Source organism: Pleuronectes platessa, chromosome 17, assembly GCF_947347685.1.
Source record: "Pleuronectes platessa chromosome 17, fPlePla1.1, whole genome shotgun sequence".
Classification (NCBI taxonomy): Eukaryota; Metazoa; Chordata; class Actinopteri; order Pleuronectiformes; family Pleuronectidae; genus Pleuronectes; species Pleuronectes platessa.
The window spans coordinates 8,011,589-8,027,755 of NC_070642.1; the positions used below are offsets into that span (position 1 = coordinate 8,011,589).

General features: G+C 40.1%; 1 protein-coding gene across 1 annotated transcript; it reads right to left on the reverse strand.

Moving 5' to 3' along the window:
* Nucleotides 1-3,871: 3,871 nt before the first annotated feature.
* On the reverse strand, nucleotides 3,872-12,144 carry psmc1b (proteasome 26S subunit, ATPase 1b). The gene is made up of 11 exons (XM_053445564.1): nucleotides 12,091-12,144; nucleotides 11,514-11,567; nucleotides 11,039-11,135; nucleotides 10,542-10,666; nucleotides 10,247-10,432; nucleotides 9,838-9,966; nucleotides 9,614-9,710; nucleotides 7,533-7,722; nucleotides 5,926-6,077; nucleotides 5,004-5,158; nucleotides 3,872-4,205 (listed from the first exon to the last, which is right to left on the reverse strand). Exons 1-11 carry the CDS (start codon nucleotides 12,091-12,093, stop codon nucleotides 4,071-4,073), a joined length of 1,323 nt encoding a protein of 440 aa, XP_053301539.1. The 5' UTR covers nucleotides 12,094-12,144; the 3' UTR covers nucleotides 3,872-4,070.
* Nucleotides 12,145-16,167: the final 4,023 nt, after the last annotated feature.

Consider the following 16,167-nt stretch of genomic DNA (forward strand, 5'->3'; position numbering starts at 1 on the left):
TGACATAACTTGACAAAAAGCAATATCTTTATGGACTTCATTTGGTAGGTAGAGCTTTTAGATACAAAGTGAATGTATTATGGTTTGCATTTACACTATGTTTAACTTTAAGTGCGCGAAAACTCTTGCCGAGGTGAAGATAATCACATGTATTAATGACCAGGGTACACCGTTTGTCCGGATTTGATCTTTTTTTAAATGTAAATCAGTCTTGTACAACAACTGCAAAGCTTGAGTGTGAATCTCCTCCATTTGAACTCATAATAGTATGGTATATCATATTTGTTATCATTGTAATTCAATGATCAAATATATTATGGCAAATGTAATAAATAACTTCTAGTGTTATCCAGGTGCACAATGTTGGACATTCAATATATTACTGTCACTACAAATATGAAATCGACATCATAACACAGCTCCAAAATAAAGTTGCAATCTGTTGCCATTATTGTTATAAGTGAGTCTAACATGACTTTCAGTCCATGATAAGAAACATTTTCATGTTACTGATGTATTTGTTATTATTTCGCCATGTGTAGCAGTTTTGAAATATCAACCTCATAGGCTCGTGTCAAACTTCTCTTGAAATGGAGGCAGACGACTGTGAGAACTTCACTGATATATAGATTAAAACATATTAAATCTCCAGTGGTGCATTCTGGAGCTGTCACCTATCCGCCGGATTTATTATTAGTCCAGAGAGACAGTCAGTATCTAACCGGCACAGAGAACTAGTTTTCAGCCGCGGAAGGACACCTCTAGTGTAGGAAGCAGCCTGGTTGACACCGGAGAATTTGCGGTGCCGGTGTGTGAGTTCGTCTCGGATTGGTCGCTGCAGACCTGCAATATTATCCTCTATGTGTCGGACGCGCTCATTGGCTACACGGGACCTGCATTGCACCAGGCAGTGGCACTTGATGGGAATATAATAAATATAAATACGGTCTTATTCAAACCAGCGTCGCTTTGAGCGCCGCGTGTTTTCTGCCGTGTGCGTATTCGAGTTTATTTACATGTGTTTGATGGAGACGGAGGGAAAAGGCGACACGTTTTCATTGGTGCGGGGAAATGTTTGATAGGCTCTTTATGGGAAGTGCGCAGATTTACGATTGGCTGCTGTGAAGTGTGGTCGGCCTGCGTCAAATCAACTGTGGAGCACAGCGGTGTTACTGTACGCTTATATAGACACACTCAGCCGCAGCCATACGTATATTATATATTACAACGTTATATGAATCTATACAAGACGGAGCTGGATAAACACTGAGGGAGGAACAGTGACGACGCAGGAAATATATATAAATATATGTTGATATTAACGATTAATTAATACATGCACATATTTGTTGAACAGGTATATATGTGTACAATTTTAATGGATAGTATAAGTATATACATTAATACTAAACTGTATGTGTGTATATTTATATACATATACAAAAAGTATACATACATACAAGATACATGTATACATATATGGACACGTGTGTGTACATTATTTGTATGTATGTCTATATGTATATAGAAACAGCTATTCATGCACATATATTTAAGATATATATAGATATGTGTGTGTGAGACAAAAGCAACTCTCAGTGGACATAGTGTTGAAATCATGAACAGTTGTTTACAGCAGGTGGAGTAAAAAGATGACACATTAAAACTATGTCCATGTTTCATATACAGTGAATAAATACTAACCATATATTTAAATCAGTGGTATGTTTCAGTGCTGTAAGGTGGAGCCGTTACCATAGCTCTGTTTCCAGTATGATAGATACAGATGGGTTTTATTAACAAATGAACAGAGTAATAAACAGCCTCACAAAGTGATAGCGTGTTATACTGTATACATTGTCGAGTCGGTGAAATGTATCTCTGTTCTCTAACAGTAAAAATAAGTGAATATATATGTGGCAATGGATATGACGGTAAGTATATACTATAAACCAAACCCAGTGCTTCAGTGGAGCTGTTCTGGACTCTTCCAGCCACTGGAGTCATTATCAACATGTACTGATTAGCCTGCTGATTAAATTACATACTAATAGTAGACATGTTTTATTTTATTCACTTACCTGTTTCGTGTATATACATTTACTGCATGTGCTGATATACCAGCCCTGAATATACTCACTTTGTTTCCATTACACAACCATATGATCGGAGCTACCTGGTGAACCCATCGGCCTCTAACGAGGGCCCGAATACAAAGAAAATAGTGAATTGATCTTGTTTCAAATTATTATTTGAATTGAACTCTTTAAAGATCTTCCTGATGTTTATTCAAGGACAAAACAACACTTGCAGTTCATAGAGACCAGGCTGTTTGCAGTCCTCTCGTCAGGTCAACGAACACTAACTCAAGCTGAGCTGTTTCATTTGTTAATCTACTGGAACTAATCGGGGCTACTTCCTGAATTTGTTCGGTGCTTTTGCCCCGTTTAACAGGAGGATCAGCTCTTACATAAGCATTTATACGTTTCACCCGCTCTTCCTAAACCTCCTGCTGTCTCAAAGAAGGATGAGGGAAGGGAGCTCATAACGGAGGTACAGATTTGTTCCGTTATCCATTCATGTGTTTGGAAATTATTCGTTTTCATAACTAGGCTTTTTATTTGCTTTTTCAAAGAGCTTACTAGAAGACTACCTGTGCACACCATGACTGACCAAAAATGGGAATGTGGCATTTCAGAGAATGTCAGCACCGTGGTCCACCTCGTCGTATCATCCCCCATCAGTGTCTGAGCGCTCAGGGGGCGTTTTAGAAATACCCAACCCAGAGTTCGCCTTAAGCTGACAGGGCAAACGCCTCATTAGAACGCACACTCCTCTTCTTGTAACCCTCCCAGCATCTCTGGCCCAACACGCCACGCTTGATTTAAATGTTTTTTTTTCTCCTTCTCTCTCTCTCCCTCTCCCATTTGCTGAATGTGCTGTGATGTATGAGCTGCATCTGAAATGCGTGACTGATTTAATAAGGAGCGTTTGTGAGGAGGGGGCTGCAGCACAACAGCAGCAGCGCCGTTCTCACTCGAGCCCAAAGACGGCCCTGCAAAGTGGTTGGATGCCTGCTGCATGGGGCCACTTTCTGCTGAGCACTGAGTTACACATGGCTCCACATCAAGAGGAATTAAATCAGCGCCGCTGTTCCCCACATGTCAGACTGCAGCAGAGGCAGCTTAGCTGGATTTACTTAACCAGGCTGTAATGACTTACAAGGCTGATTTGAATAGAAGACGGCGAAATCAAATAGCACTGGGCCCCTTCCTGCAGATATGTACCAACATGTGCAGGAACACAAACATTAAACAAAACTCACTCTGATGTATCTGCACTGCTGAGGAACATTCTCCTTTACACACACATAAGAGTGAAACATTAGTGCATTGACATTATGCAACTCCTGGAGGAAATGTCACAGTAAAATGCTACAGTCATGGCGTTTCATCTCATTGTGTAACCCTGAGATTGAATTATGTGAATCTGCTATGGGTGGTTGTCATATGGATTATTACAGTAATCTGTGAATTTCTTTTAAAAAGGAGGCAACTGGCAATTTCTTCAGGCTTTCCTCTCGCCTCTGGACCGAGACGACAAACATGACTTTGCATATTGATATGATTGATTTTGTTTGTGACACTGAGGGCGACAACACAGAGACCAAAGTAATTGAATAATACATGTGATTAATTATCTTGAGATATTACAGCACGGCGTTGAAGTCAATAAACTAGAATCTAATATAGAGCTGCCGTCGACAGATGCTGCTTCTGAACAAACAAGGTTTCAGAGGGCGCTGCCAGCCAAAATGCTTGTGTAAATGAAAAAAGGGCAAAAGCGATGACAAACGGGCCATCGTCTGACATTTTCTTTTTTACTTGTCATTTTATTTATGGTCTTAACAAATAACGGTAACAGGAGAGTGGGATGAAGCAGACACAACATGCACAAAATATATCAAAACTCTCTCTGGGGAAGACAGACAGCTCAACAGCTACCTCCTCTCGTTCACACAGCGATAGACAGAGGCGGGGTGAGGTGAGAGATACATAAAAGTTTGAAAGTTAGAGGTAAAGCCCCTCGGGTGTTCCCTCCTGCTTCTTGTACAGGACGTTCTCCTTGGATTTCTTGAAATCCTCGTTGGTGACTTTCATGCGGCGCTCTCGCAAAGCCATGAGGCCGGCTTCTGTGCAGATGGCCTTGGGGAAGCACAGAGGGGAGAGGAATAAGTGTCACGATCAAAGAGCACTTCAATAAATGGTTTTGTGGGAGAAAGTAATGATACATTACACAGAAACTCAGCCCAATATAGTGGAAACAAAAAGCAGTAATAAAAATGATTTTGTTTGTGTCATTAAGTCTAACTTTTTTGTGAGATAAACATAAAAAAAACAACAGCGAGGGAATAATTTGAGTTGTGTGAACATTAATTTAGGTATAATTTTGTATTTTAACACTGACCCTCTCGAGTTTTTATTTTCACTGATAATACACTGTATATTTCTATTTTAGATTTAGCACTTTTTATTCTCTGTACTCTATTATATATTGTTTTACCCTAATCTGGAGCAACCTGGCATAATAATTCCTTCAGGAATAATCTTATTTTATATTAAACAGAATGTGACTGTAGGTGGAATTTAAACTGTTGATTTTGTCACTGCTAATATTAATTCTTATAAAGACAATTTAAATGGACTACAAATCAGAACACAAGACCAAACTTAACAGCTTGTGTGGATTTCACTTTAAATAAACAGAAGCTTTCAAGTTCTTTAACACTGAGAAACCTAGTGATAATCATTCATATTATGTTTAACAAACTACATCCAAGTTTCCATTTCAGCCTCAGCTAACACTAGGAGCTCACTCAGTGTCGTTCCTAAACATTCCACATGAGGGCGTCAGAGTTAAGTTTATGAAGGGAGACTTGAGTTGAAAGTAGCAACTAACTGAAAACACCTGAAACTTTTTGACAGTTAAGAATCGGCATTCACCTTGATGTCTGCTCCTGATAGGTCATCCTTAGCCAGGATGAGGTCATCAAGGGTGACATCATCTGCGACTGTCATGCGGCTGGTGTGGATTGAGAAGATCCTCCTCTTGGTCTTCTCATCTGGCAGAGGAAACTCGATCTTACGGTCGATTCTCCCTGTGGAGGAAGGGGAGAGAAGAAAATAACGATTTGACTTGGACTGTGTGCAAACTGGTTCAATGAAGAGGTTCTGACAATTCTAATTTGTATTCTTGACATTTTCATTCAAAACCGATGTGATTACAAAACAGCGATGCACTATTATAATCAAAAATCTCAGAATTAGAAAAGTTCTTTTGCCTATTTTTAGTACAGTAAAACATCTGAGTGGCACTGTTCAGCTGATAATACAGTTAAGTGCACTATCAGGGGGAGTCAATGAATAAATACATACCTGTTAATGTTTAGTGAGGAGGATTTTCAAATTGGCAAAAACTCTGAATTCTTCTCAATCAGGAAGACTTTTCCCCCTTATGTAAATTATTTATTGTATTCAAATGACCTCTGTATTTTAAGTTAAATTGCTTCAAATTCTTTAACATCAATACCATTTCTACTTCCTACCATGACTCAGCAATTCCAAAATGGCAGTCAGTGATACTGTAGATGCGTGAGCCGACAGCCAGGCTGGGACCAATAATAGGCAGAGTCAAGGGACGTTCACACATAATCGAATGCAGCAGTGGCGAACCCCCCACCCCCTCCTTTTGACTTCCTCTCAGTGCGAGCCAGGGGGCAATTAAAACGCTCGCGTCCTATGACGAAGCAAATCTGCAGCACGGCTTCAAATGAAGTCTATCTATGGGGAACTTTGACTTGTGACATTTGCCTGCATTCGTGTATATGTGTGACCGACCCACACACGCGAGCAGACTTCTACTGACCAGGTCTGATGAGTGCTGGATCCAGGGTCTCTATCCGATTGGTGGCCATGATAACTTTAACGTCTCCGCGCGAGTCGAAGCCGTCCAGCTGGTTGAGCAGCTCCAGCATGGTCCTCTGGATCTCCCGCTCGCCTCCAGAGTTGGAGTCGTACCTGCAAACCACAGTCATGATTAAACATTCATGGAATCCAGTGAGCGGGCCTTGGTCTTCTGACTCCATAGACATCGAGCTTGTCCATCATCTGGTCTTGTTATCACAGACTCTCTTACTGAGTCTACTCCATGTGAGCCCTTTTATTATTAAAGTGAGTCAATATCCAACCACAGACATGGACATGCTCATTCATTTACAGCAGCCAATATTCTGTTTAATAACACTACTGTATTACACTTTACTTCTGACAAAAGACAGACAAATAAAACCTGTGATTTTCCATCTGCTCAATTTCTTTCCAATGATAAAAAAGAAAGAAAAAGAAAGGTAGCCTCTGTATAAAATCACATACACCTGTGAAACAAACTGCAGAATTTCGATGTACATACTGAAATTTGGATGAATAATACAGGTATACTTTGCAGCTCAATAAGCCTACAACACTTTAAAATCAGAAACAGACAGAAAAACTATTTCAGTTGGATGAGGAAGAAAACCCTGCGACAGTTATTCAACCATAACTATTAAAAAGGTACTGTAGGAAACCTTGAAAAAAAAAACTTGGTCATGTTTCCTAAAACTGTCGCTGTGATCTGACCCAAGTGCACGAGGCAGGTAATGTTGGAAAAAAAAGAAGAAAAAAAAACTCGACTTTCTCCACCCACTGCTTGTAACGCTCACAATCAGAGCAAGGAGCAGTGTCTGACCGAGTGTCAATCACTGCCCGTGCACAATACTCCCTCTCTGCATAACATCCTCTCGCTTCCACCATCACTCGGTACAGTTTGACCCATTAGTGAAAGAAACCACACATGACTGCCTTTTACCACTTTCCCAGCAACTGCACACACAACTGAAATGGTAACAGTAACGTTTTCTACTGGAACAATGCAGTCGAGCTAACGTAAGCTTGTTTCTGGTGAAGGCTACTGGGTAGCATTGCTTTATTTGAAAGTCAGGAAGTGCCCAGACAGTCATGTTGTCAGTTTGGCGTTTGTCTGATATTTTTGTAAGCCTGTGCTCCCAAAGGTGGGTGTTGTTGTCATGTTTTACTGTGTAGCACGAGTCAGCACCATGTCTGCGTCCCAGGGAAGTATCCCAGCCAGCTGCAGCTCTCATGTTACTGTGATGAAGCACCTTGGTTAAGCTTAAATTTGCTGGGGGTTAGTGTCACGTTTTTGCAATTGATAGGTTGCTAAAAAAACTGTTGTGAAATGCCAAGGCTGTCTTTGTGTTTTTTTTTTGTTTTTTTTTTTTTTAAATCGGACACATTTTTTGCTCAGCAGAAAGGGTTGAAATTCCCAGATTCAAAATCCTACAGACTGCAAATTTGTATTATATACAGACACAGCCACTTGTCAAACTCAATAATCCAACATGAGGTCATCCACAGCTGACTCCTGCAGAGCACATCTCAGTTTTTTATAACAGTTTTCAGTAGCCTGCTGTGTACCTCTTGGTGCCGATGGCGTCGATCTCGTCGATGAAGACGATGGACGGGGCGTGTTCCTCAGCCACCCTGAAGAGCTCTCGGACCAGCTTGGGCCCATCTCCAAGGTACTTCTGGATCAGCTCTGAGCCCACCACACGCAGAAACGTGGCTGATGTCTGATTGGCTACGGCCTTGGCGAGCAGTGTTTTACCTGGCAGACACATGACAGAAGTAAGTTTAGTCATCACATCTCAATCTCATGTCTAGGTATGCACACTTTATTCCCACAGACAAGTTCCACATGTTTGACACTGCACCCTGCTGTTTATTGTTCTAGCGTTCTGATGCCTGTATGAACATGATGGATTTTTAGTAGGGAACAATAAGAATTCACTGACTAAATATTTTAGTTCTTAAAACTCGATTTGAGACCAGAGAGTTTTAAATAGAGACATCTTCAATAAAGGGCTAAAGTGAAGAGCTGTTGAACAAAATGCATTTTTTTGCAACTTTTGAAAAGACAGACCTGTACTCATTTGATTTTTGAAAGGTTTTGGCTGTTGTCCATGATATTTACACAGTGGAATAACAGAGAGTCATAAAAAGTGATCTGATCTCTATTTATGCCACATGTACAGACAGACACAATGTTCTTGAGATAACAAATTATTCTAATCTTTTCTGTCTTAATTGACTCTCCCTTTATGGAAACTCCAAATTTAATAACTGGTTAAATCACTCCCACACCTCTTTGGTGGCAAATATTTTTTGTGAACTTCTTGTCTATAACCCTGATGTTAATTAGCTGCTTGGATTTCGTTAATGTCAGGGATCCTCCCTACGTGCAGAGAGGATGAAGGGTTTGAAGTGGAAGTGAGTACAAAGAGGGTATAAGGGTTGTTTGAGAAAGGGCAACTTTGTCAACTGTCTGACTGACATTAGCTGATATTCACTCCAGTAGTATCTGGTCTTCCCTGTACTCCTGCTGGCTGGACTGGCTGATCAGCCCCAGGAAAGTTGCTCTTTGCATTGAATGGAAATGCATCCTTAATTTTTCTGTACACATCTCTGATGAGTGTAGTCAGAGATCTCAGCTTGGACTTCATCTGTCCTAAACACTTGTTTCCAAACATTCTCTGGGTTAAGCTACGGTTATGCTTGACGTTTATGTCATTTAGTAGCTGAGGCTTCATCCAGATGTTGCTTTCCAGACTGCTAATGTTGCCCTACTTGATGAAGTCACGGGTACAATTTCCTTCGAATGACTCTAGTCCTTGTTTGTGCACAACCCTCCCACAGCTTTGCATTGATGTTTTTTCCCCACTTTTTGGCCAGAGGATGGTTTTACAGATTTCAATTCCACATTCACAGCTTGCCTTAACTGCTATTCTTTAATGCCATTTCAACCAGTGGAAGTTTCTAGCTGGAAGCTTATCAATATATTTGTATGCCTTCTCTTCTTTGTAGTAATTAAATAGCTTCATTGTCAGATGCTCAATCGGTTTTTGGAGACCATGGTATTTAGTACAGCTCTTGATGCAAAACGGTGTCCTTATTATAAAAATATAGTACTTAACGTTTGCCTCCGTTGTTGAACTCTTATGATTTGTAAAATTGCCTTTAACAAATCTGTGTCACAGGTCTAATTGGACTGCTTTGATGAACTACCCACACAATAATGATCATATTTATTTATTTTAACAATAGCTGAAATTGTTTTAAATCATTTTAACTGCAACAAAGACTGGAGGACTGCGAGGCTGCAGGAGGCTCGTGACAGATGTCAGAGATCTTAAACTGGCTTAACAACCGCCTCATGGCTGGATTTCCCTGGAAAAGATACTAATGTGATGGATTGAAAAATGAAACGTTAGGCAACATATGTACATTTGTATCATTCTGGCACCAAGTTGTTTGTAGCACAGTTCTTCAAAGTAATTAATGGGTGTAAAAATAGTATCTATGATCAGTTGAAGTTTTTCAAATTAACTGAGTCCTCATTAAAATGGCTTGAAACCATTACTTTGCTGATGTACAACATGGTGTAAGGCAGGGTTGGTAATGAAGGTTGAAATGATAGTTGCTTCTTAAACCCGTCTTACCTGTGCCAGGTGGTCCATATAGGATGACACCCTTGGGAGGCTTAATGCCCATCTCTTCATAATACTCTGGATGTGTAAGAGGCAGCTCCACTGACTCCTATGAGAAACAACAGAAAACTACACAGTCAGCCTCAGCATCACATTGAAATGAAGACTTAAAGGCTCCAACTTGCAAGAACTATTAGTCTCTTTATGCAAACTGAGGTACATGTGTGAAACTGTACCTTGATCTCCTGGATCTGATTGTCCAGTCCTCCAATGTCAGCATATGTTTCTTGTGGGGCCTTCTCCACCTTCATGACTGTTACCAGGGGATCAGTGTCGTCCATCAGCACCCCAATCACAGCATGAACCTAAACACACACACAGGATACACAAGTGACAGTCAAATAAAACGATAACGATTGCTTATACATCAATTAGAAAGGGGGCTGAGATTTTTTAAATAATCTTTTAAATTCATTTGAATTGTGGAACAATTGCTGGTCAGTCTGATGGATTTTAAGTTTAAGTACAGCTGGAAGTTAAATGAAAAACATCAAATGCCAAAAAGCCACTAAATGATTCCTGCTTAATATCTTGAATCATAAGCAGATAGAGATTATCCGAAAATAAGCATTATGATTGATTTACCTTGTGGTTGAGCAGGACGGAGCAGCCTGGCTCCAACAAATCCTTATCCACAAAAGACAGGATGCTGACATAATGCTCTGATCCCACTGAGGTGGACACAATTGCATGGTTGTCATCAATTATTTCCTCAAGGGTGCCCACAGACATGGGTGTCCCTCTCAGGTCGTCCACCTTTGACCTCTCCTCCTGTAAGAAAGAAAGAAGAAAGTCAAGAAGTTAAGAAATGCTTTCCCCGTGTTTGACCCAAAATAGATAGCACCAAATAATATGCAGTACTAAGGCCACAATGGCTGACCTCCTGTTTCTCTTCCAGAGGTTTCATCTGCTCCTGGTTCCTGATGAACTCCTCCTCCATCAGTAGGTAGTCTTTGATACGCTCCTGCTTCAGCAGCTTCAGGCGGCATTGAGTGTGAGGGGTGACTAAAAGACAGCATATGTAAACATTACATTAAGAACATGTATAAATGCCAATGTGATACTGTAACACCTACTTTGTTCATTTTCTTTTTGGCTCAAAATACCTTCTCCCCAGTTTCTCCTTCATTCTCTTATTTTTCAGTAGTGCAACGTAGGGAGTTTTCTCGGTTGTATCCACTGTACTTATATATAATATTTTATTAGCACTCTTGACTGCAGATGTCTTAAGAACCACAGTGGTAAATATTTTAAAGATTTGTGATCCATATGAGCAGTAGAACTGAGAATTCAACACTTACCATAAATGCAGCAAAGAAAACAGACACTAAACGGATAGAATATTTCTCTAAACTCGTTGTCATTTCAGTTTCTTACCCAATGGGAGTTTGCTGGCGGCATCTGGTCCCTTTGTCTTCTTCTTTCTCTTACCAACTCTGGTGGGAATTGGAGGCTCGTACTTCTTTTTCTTATCCTTCAGTTGGCAAACAGGGAAATGACTTGCGTGAGAGTCAGTAACACCTCGACTACAGTGTTTACATTTAACAAACCTCAACAAAAAACATGCAGAGTACTTTCTTACCTTCTCACAAACAACCACACAAGATCTTAGAATTTAATTGCACACGTTATGATCGCTTTTGTTATGCCTTATGCAAAGAGGCAAACAAAAAGAATAAAACATTGAAGAAACTATTTGGATAAAATATGATGAATTTACTACAAAGTGTATCAAAATAAAGGCTGCTCTATTTGCAACATACACGTAAATGTATTATTAGTGATAGTTGATGATATCAGCGTTAGGCTAGCAGGTCCAGACATCAGCTAGCAGACGCTGTGTCATTCTCACCTTGTCATCCTTCTTGCCTCCTCCTGGACCGTGGCCTCCACTCTGGCTTTGACCCTAGAAGAGTTCCAGACACATGTTATCAAAAGTGAGTACGAGATGAACCGAGCAGGTGGATCTAGTCGGTGCAGACAGTGAACTCCTGTCCAGCAACTCATTGGCTACGATGTTTACAACAGAGTTAGCTCACGTAGCCATTACCGACCGGCTCGCACAACTTCAGCGTGTCATCGTGTGTAATTTGAAAAGCTGATCATACTAAATACACCGCCCTCCACTTATATATGTTGTATAATAACATTAAGAGAGTGAGCTATTTCACACAATGGATGGCTTCGCTGTAAGCAGCCCGGATAACCACTGCTGCTAACGGAGAAAAGCTAATGTCGTTAGCATTCGGCCAGGAGACTCTTTCCCCTTTTAAATTCAGTTTTAACAACACAAATGAAACATAATGCCATCCGAAACCGCGCAGCAGCGCGCGTGCTAATATGTACTGCTCTGTGTAATGTAACGAGGCCGAATAATACGTTTTAGTAGCATAAATAGGAGCCGCAGAGAAAATTGCTTGCTCACTTACCATGGTCACTTGTCGCTCCTGTGTGACGTCAGAGCGTACGGCAACACTGGGGGACAACAGCTCTCAGACGCTGACTATGCTGACTATAAAAAAGCGGTTCTGTCATTGGAACAACTCACCACTAGGATTCGCATGAAATATGTTTTTTATATGCACAATGTTTTGCAACATTGTGCACACAATACAATACTTGCATAAGTATATTTAAATGATCCTGTTTATTGGCAAATTCTGTAATTTTAAGTCAAACATTAGACACTATCACGAATTGAAGTTGTAATATTTGGACCACACATTGTTTAAATTGAACAGTACAGACACAACAGTAAATAATTGACCCTTCATGCTGATTAAAATAAAACTTATTCTTATTGGAATATTTCAAACAGACCATCTTTATTCTCCACTGAACTGTGATTTAGTCGATTGATGGATTAATGTATAATGTGATAATATCATACCTTCATGTCTGGATGCTCTGGTCTGCAGGTGATCTTCTACAGTTCTACACAAATGTAACAAAGTAGGTGAACTTTGACGTATGACTTAAAGGGCAGCTTGCTCAGCACTGTACAAGATGTGGGTGCGTAACAGTAAACACAATGTAATAAAGCCGAAGAGATGATACTGTTTTCTTAATGCATTCATTTCTCTACATATGTTTGACTAGCACCACATACCATCTGGGTCTAGCAGCCTTGTTGATCACACAGACTGTTTAATTGGCTCACTTGCTATTTAACCCCCCCTGTCAAACTCTTGCACAGGATAAATCAATAATTATGCACACAACACTGACAACGCATTCTTCCCATCCTAATTAAGTCATTAAGGTAATTAGCTAATTGTGACGGGGGGTCACTGTTTGTGTAGCTATTCCCTCTAGTGCAGCATGATGGCATTTATGCAACCCCGTAGTTTGACAACCACTGATCTTAACTGGACAATCACATGCATAGTGTCTAATCTGAGTATACATATACTGAACGTATAGTATTGCATAAATATTTTTAAATAATGTTTATATATTAATGTACTTATTGCAAGTCACTGTGGATAAAAGCATCAGATAAATGAAATGTAATATATAAATCCTACCCCGACTCCACCCCCAAAAAAGAAAAATGCAATAAGGAAAAGAAATCCACTTCTCTTTATTCTCAAAATCCCTAATGATTGTTCACTTGGAGTAAATTTCAAATTGTCGACAGTGGTCGTCGTGACCCACGAAAAATCTTCTTTGTATTTGTGCGTCTGTGCAAGTCTCACTTATAACACACACACACGTACTGTATTTGTCCACGCACGGAAACGCAAACAGATTGGAACACAATCATTTGGTCAAAGCTATTATTACCTGTGTAGGCTCAGCTTCTCTGACATGGTCTGTGATTCTCTATTCAGCTATCTTCTGTGTGTACACTTCAGTGTGTGTGTGTTTGAGTGTGTGTGTGTGTGAGTGTGTGTGTGTGTGTGTGTGTGTGTGTGTGTGTGTGTGTGTGTGTGTGTGTGTGTGTGTGTGTGTGTGTGTGTGTGTGTGTGTGTGTGTGTGTGTGTGTGTGTGTGTGTGTGTGTGTGTGTGTGTGCATAATGCATTGGCAATGGCAATGCAACATGTCTCTAGTGTGTGTGTGGCAGATAATGTATCTGAGAGTGAGATTGTCTCAGAAAGATTGGAGTCTTTTAGATTCAATGTATTTTTGTATCTTTCAATATTCTGTGTGTGATATTGGGTTCTTGTATTCAGGGATTTGTTCATGTCCGTGTCAGGTTTTCTTTCTAAACTGTGTATGAGCTGACCTGCTGATAATGTACGTGGCTCCTCAATGTTGTTATCGATCGATGAGAGTACCATGTTAACAAGAAGGTAAAAAACATAAGGTCAAGTAGGCTCGTACATAAAATGTAGTAACATACACTCTAGACTTAAATCTGAAATTCTATTTTCAAAGACTTAAGCTGCTGAACTGATCACTCTTCCAGCCCAGTTACCTTTAGTCATTTTGAATACATATTGTTGCCAAGCTTTCTTTTACTTGCTCTGCTCATTTCAAGTTTTTGATCATAATGGTTATTTTATTTCTCCAAATTTGTAGTCATCGTTAAAGTAGTGGGTCCTTGATGTCCGACAACAGGCTTCTCATTTCTACCTGATGACCTTCTTTCTGATTAGAAACACTTTTGCCTGCAGATATTATATTTCATCAGCTGCAGTAAACTGGCTAACTAAAGTTCAGACTATACCACTTTCGAAGTCATCAGATCCCCATGCAGGTCACACTACACCACTCACTGTTTTGTGATCGGGAGTCTTGCAGTCATAGTAAGTTCATACTACAAGAATGATTGACAACAGGGGTCATAAACTGCACAAGTTTCCACCAGGAGAAACCTCAGACTAGAACGTCTGGTCTTTAAACTAATTTTGCTTGCAAGGATGATGGAAGTAGTGGTGCTGAGGGGGCTGCAGCACACACTACTGGCTAGGGGCTTCAACTGCAAAGCAAAAAGTCGACCAAACATATCAATTAAATAAAACTGTCATATCATTTTTTAGAGAGTAAAATGGCAGTAGGCCTACATTTTTTATATAATATTTAATTTCAAGAATAAAGTGTATTTTCTGTGTGGATTAGATTTGTCTTAAAAAAAAAAATCTCTCATTTCTTAAATAGCCCTAAAGCCATATGTTTGCTCTCTGGTATGGTGTTCAATGTTCTAAAACTGGTAGTAAAATGAATCTCAACCATTCAATTATATGCAAAAAATCTTGACTCAGTTGCATTGTATTCAATATAATGTCGTTATTAGGATATTCTCTTATAGCACCCCCATCTTTGACTGACTTCCAGCATCCCTGGTTTCTTGCATTGCTATCCATTCTCTCTGCCATGTTTGTTTATGTTGTATTCCTCCTCCGGGTTTCCACCTCATTATACCACCTTAACCCCACCCTGCTCTCTGATTGGCTGTCACTGTTTCATTCAGCCTGCCATGAAACCAATCAGAGGAGGCGACGTGTCAGCGAGCCACTTGAATCGCATTTTTGAAGCGTCCACACACGGGCGATTGGCTACTGCTGATTGTGTTGATCAGGCTTTAAATCATGTAGTGTGATCAAGAGCAGGACTGCTACAGTTATCCTCTCTCTGATAGCCTACAACAGAGGAACAGATTTTGTGGAACATGTGGATTTCTTCTGAGTAAGGCCCCATGCACCGCACTTTAACATTCTGAGAAATCCAAGTCTTGAAAGGTTTGCCTTGCTAGTTACTGTTACTAAGCTATGATTGGATAGCTGCGGTGTGTTTGTGTGTGTGCATGTGTGTGTGTGGGGGGGGGGTGTGTGTAGCAGATGATCAATTACAACTCGTATCTTTTTTCTTTACTCAGCTTATGTTTAATTAATGCTGCGTACCATCTGGATCGTCTTCTCAGTTTAGGATGTGAACTGATTTTGCAGCCGATTACTCACAGACTCAACACTCTTACAACCACCAGAAATCTTTTTTTTTTTTTTACTACAGAAATAGCAGCATTGACAGGTGGTAATTTTGTCGAGATGTCTCCAGCGGAGTTCATCTCTGTATGTCAGGCACTAGAGTCAGATGTGTAGCTCAGCTGATGACATGCGAGGTGGAACAACCTGGAGGATTCTCAGGCTGTAATTTCAGCAACCTCTTACATATATTCACAAGGAGCTTGACTAGAACATCACCTTAATCAAGCATAGTCTCTGCATGTCAAAGTTGCGTGGGGTCCCAGCATGTGTGAATTTCATCTTGTGCCACATGATAATAACCTGTTTGCATGCAATAAATCTTTGTGCGCAAACCATATGAACTTGTTCACACTAAATACAAATCTTGTTCCTACTAAATCATTATCTTATGGTGATCAAGTTCAGCAAATGATTCCCGCTAATGACAACCATGCTTCTCCATACAAGAGCAGCAAGAATGATATTAAATGAAATTAGCTGAGTTCTCTCTGTTCTCTCATATGTGAACTCATTAGAGAAGCATCTACAATGATCTATAATCTATTTCAAACTATAATTATTTTGTGCACCCAAGA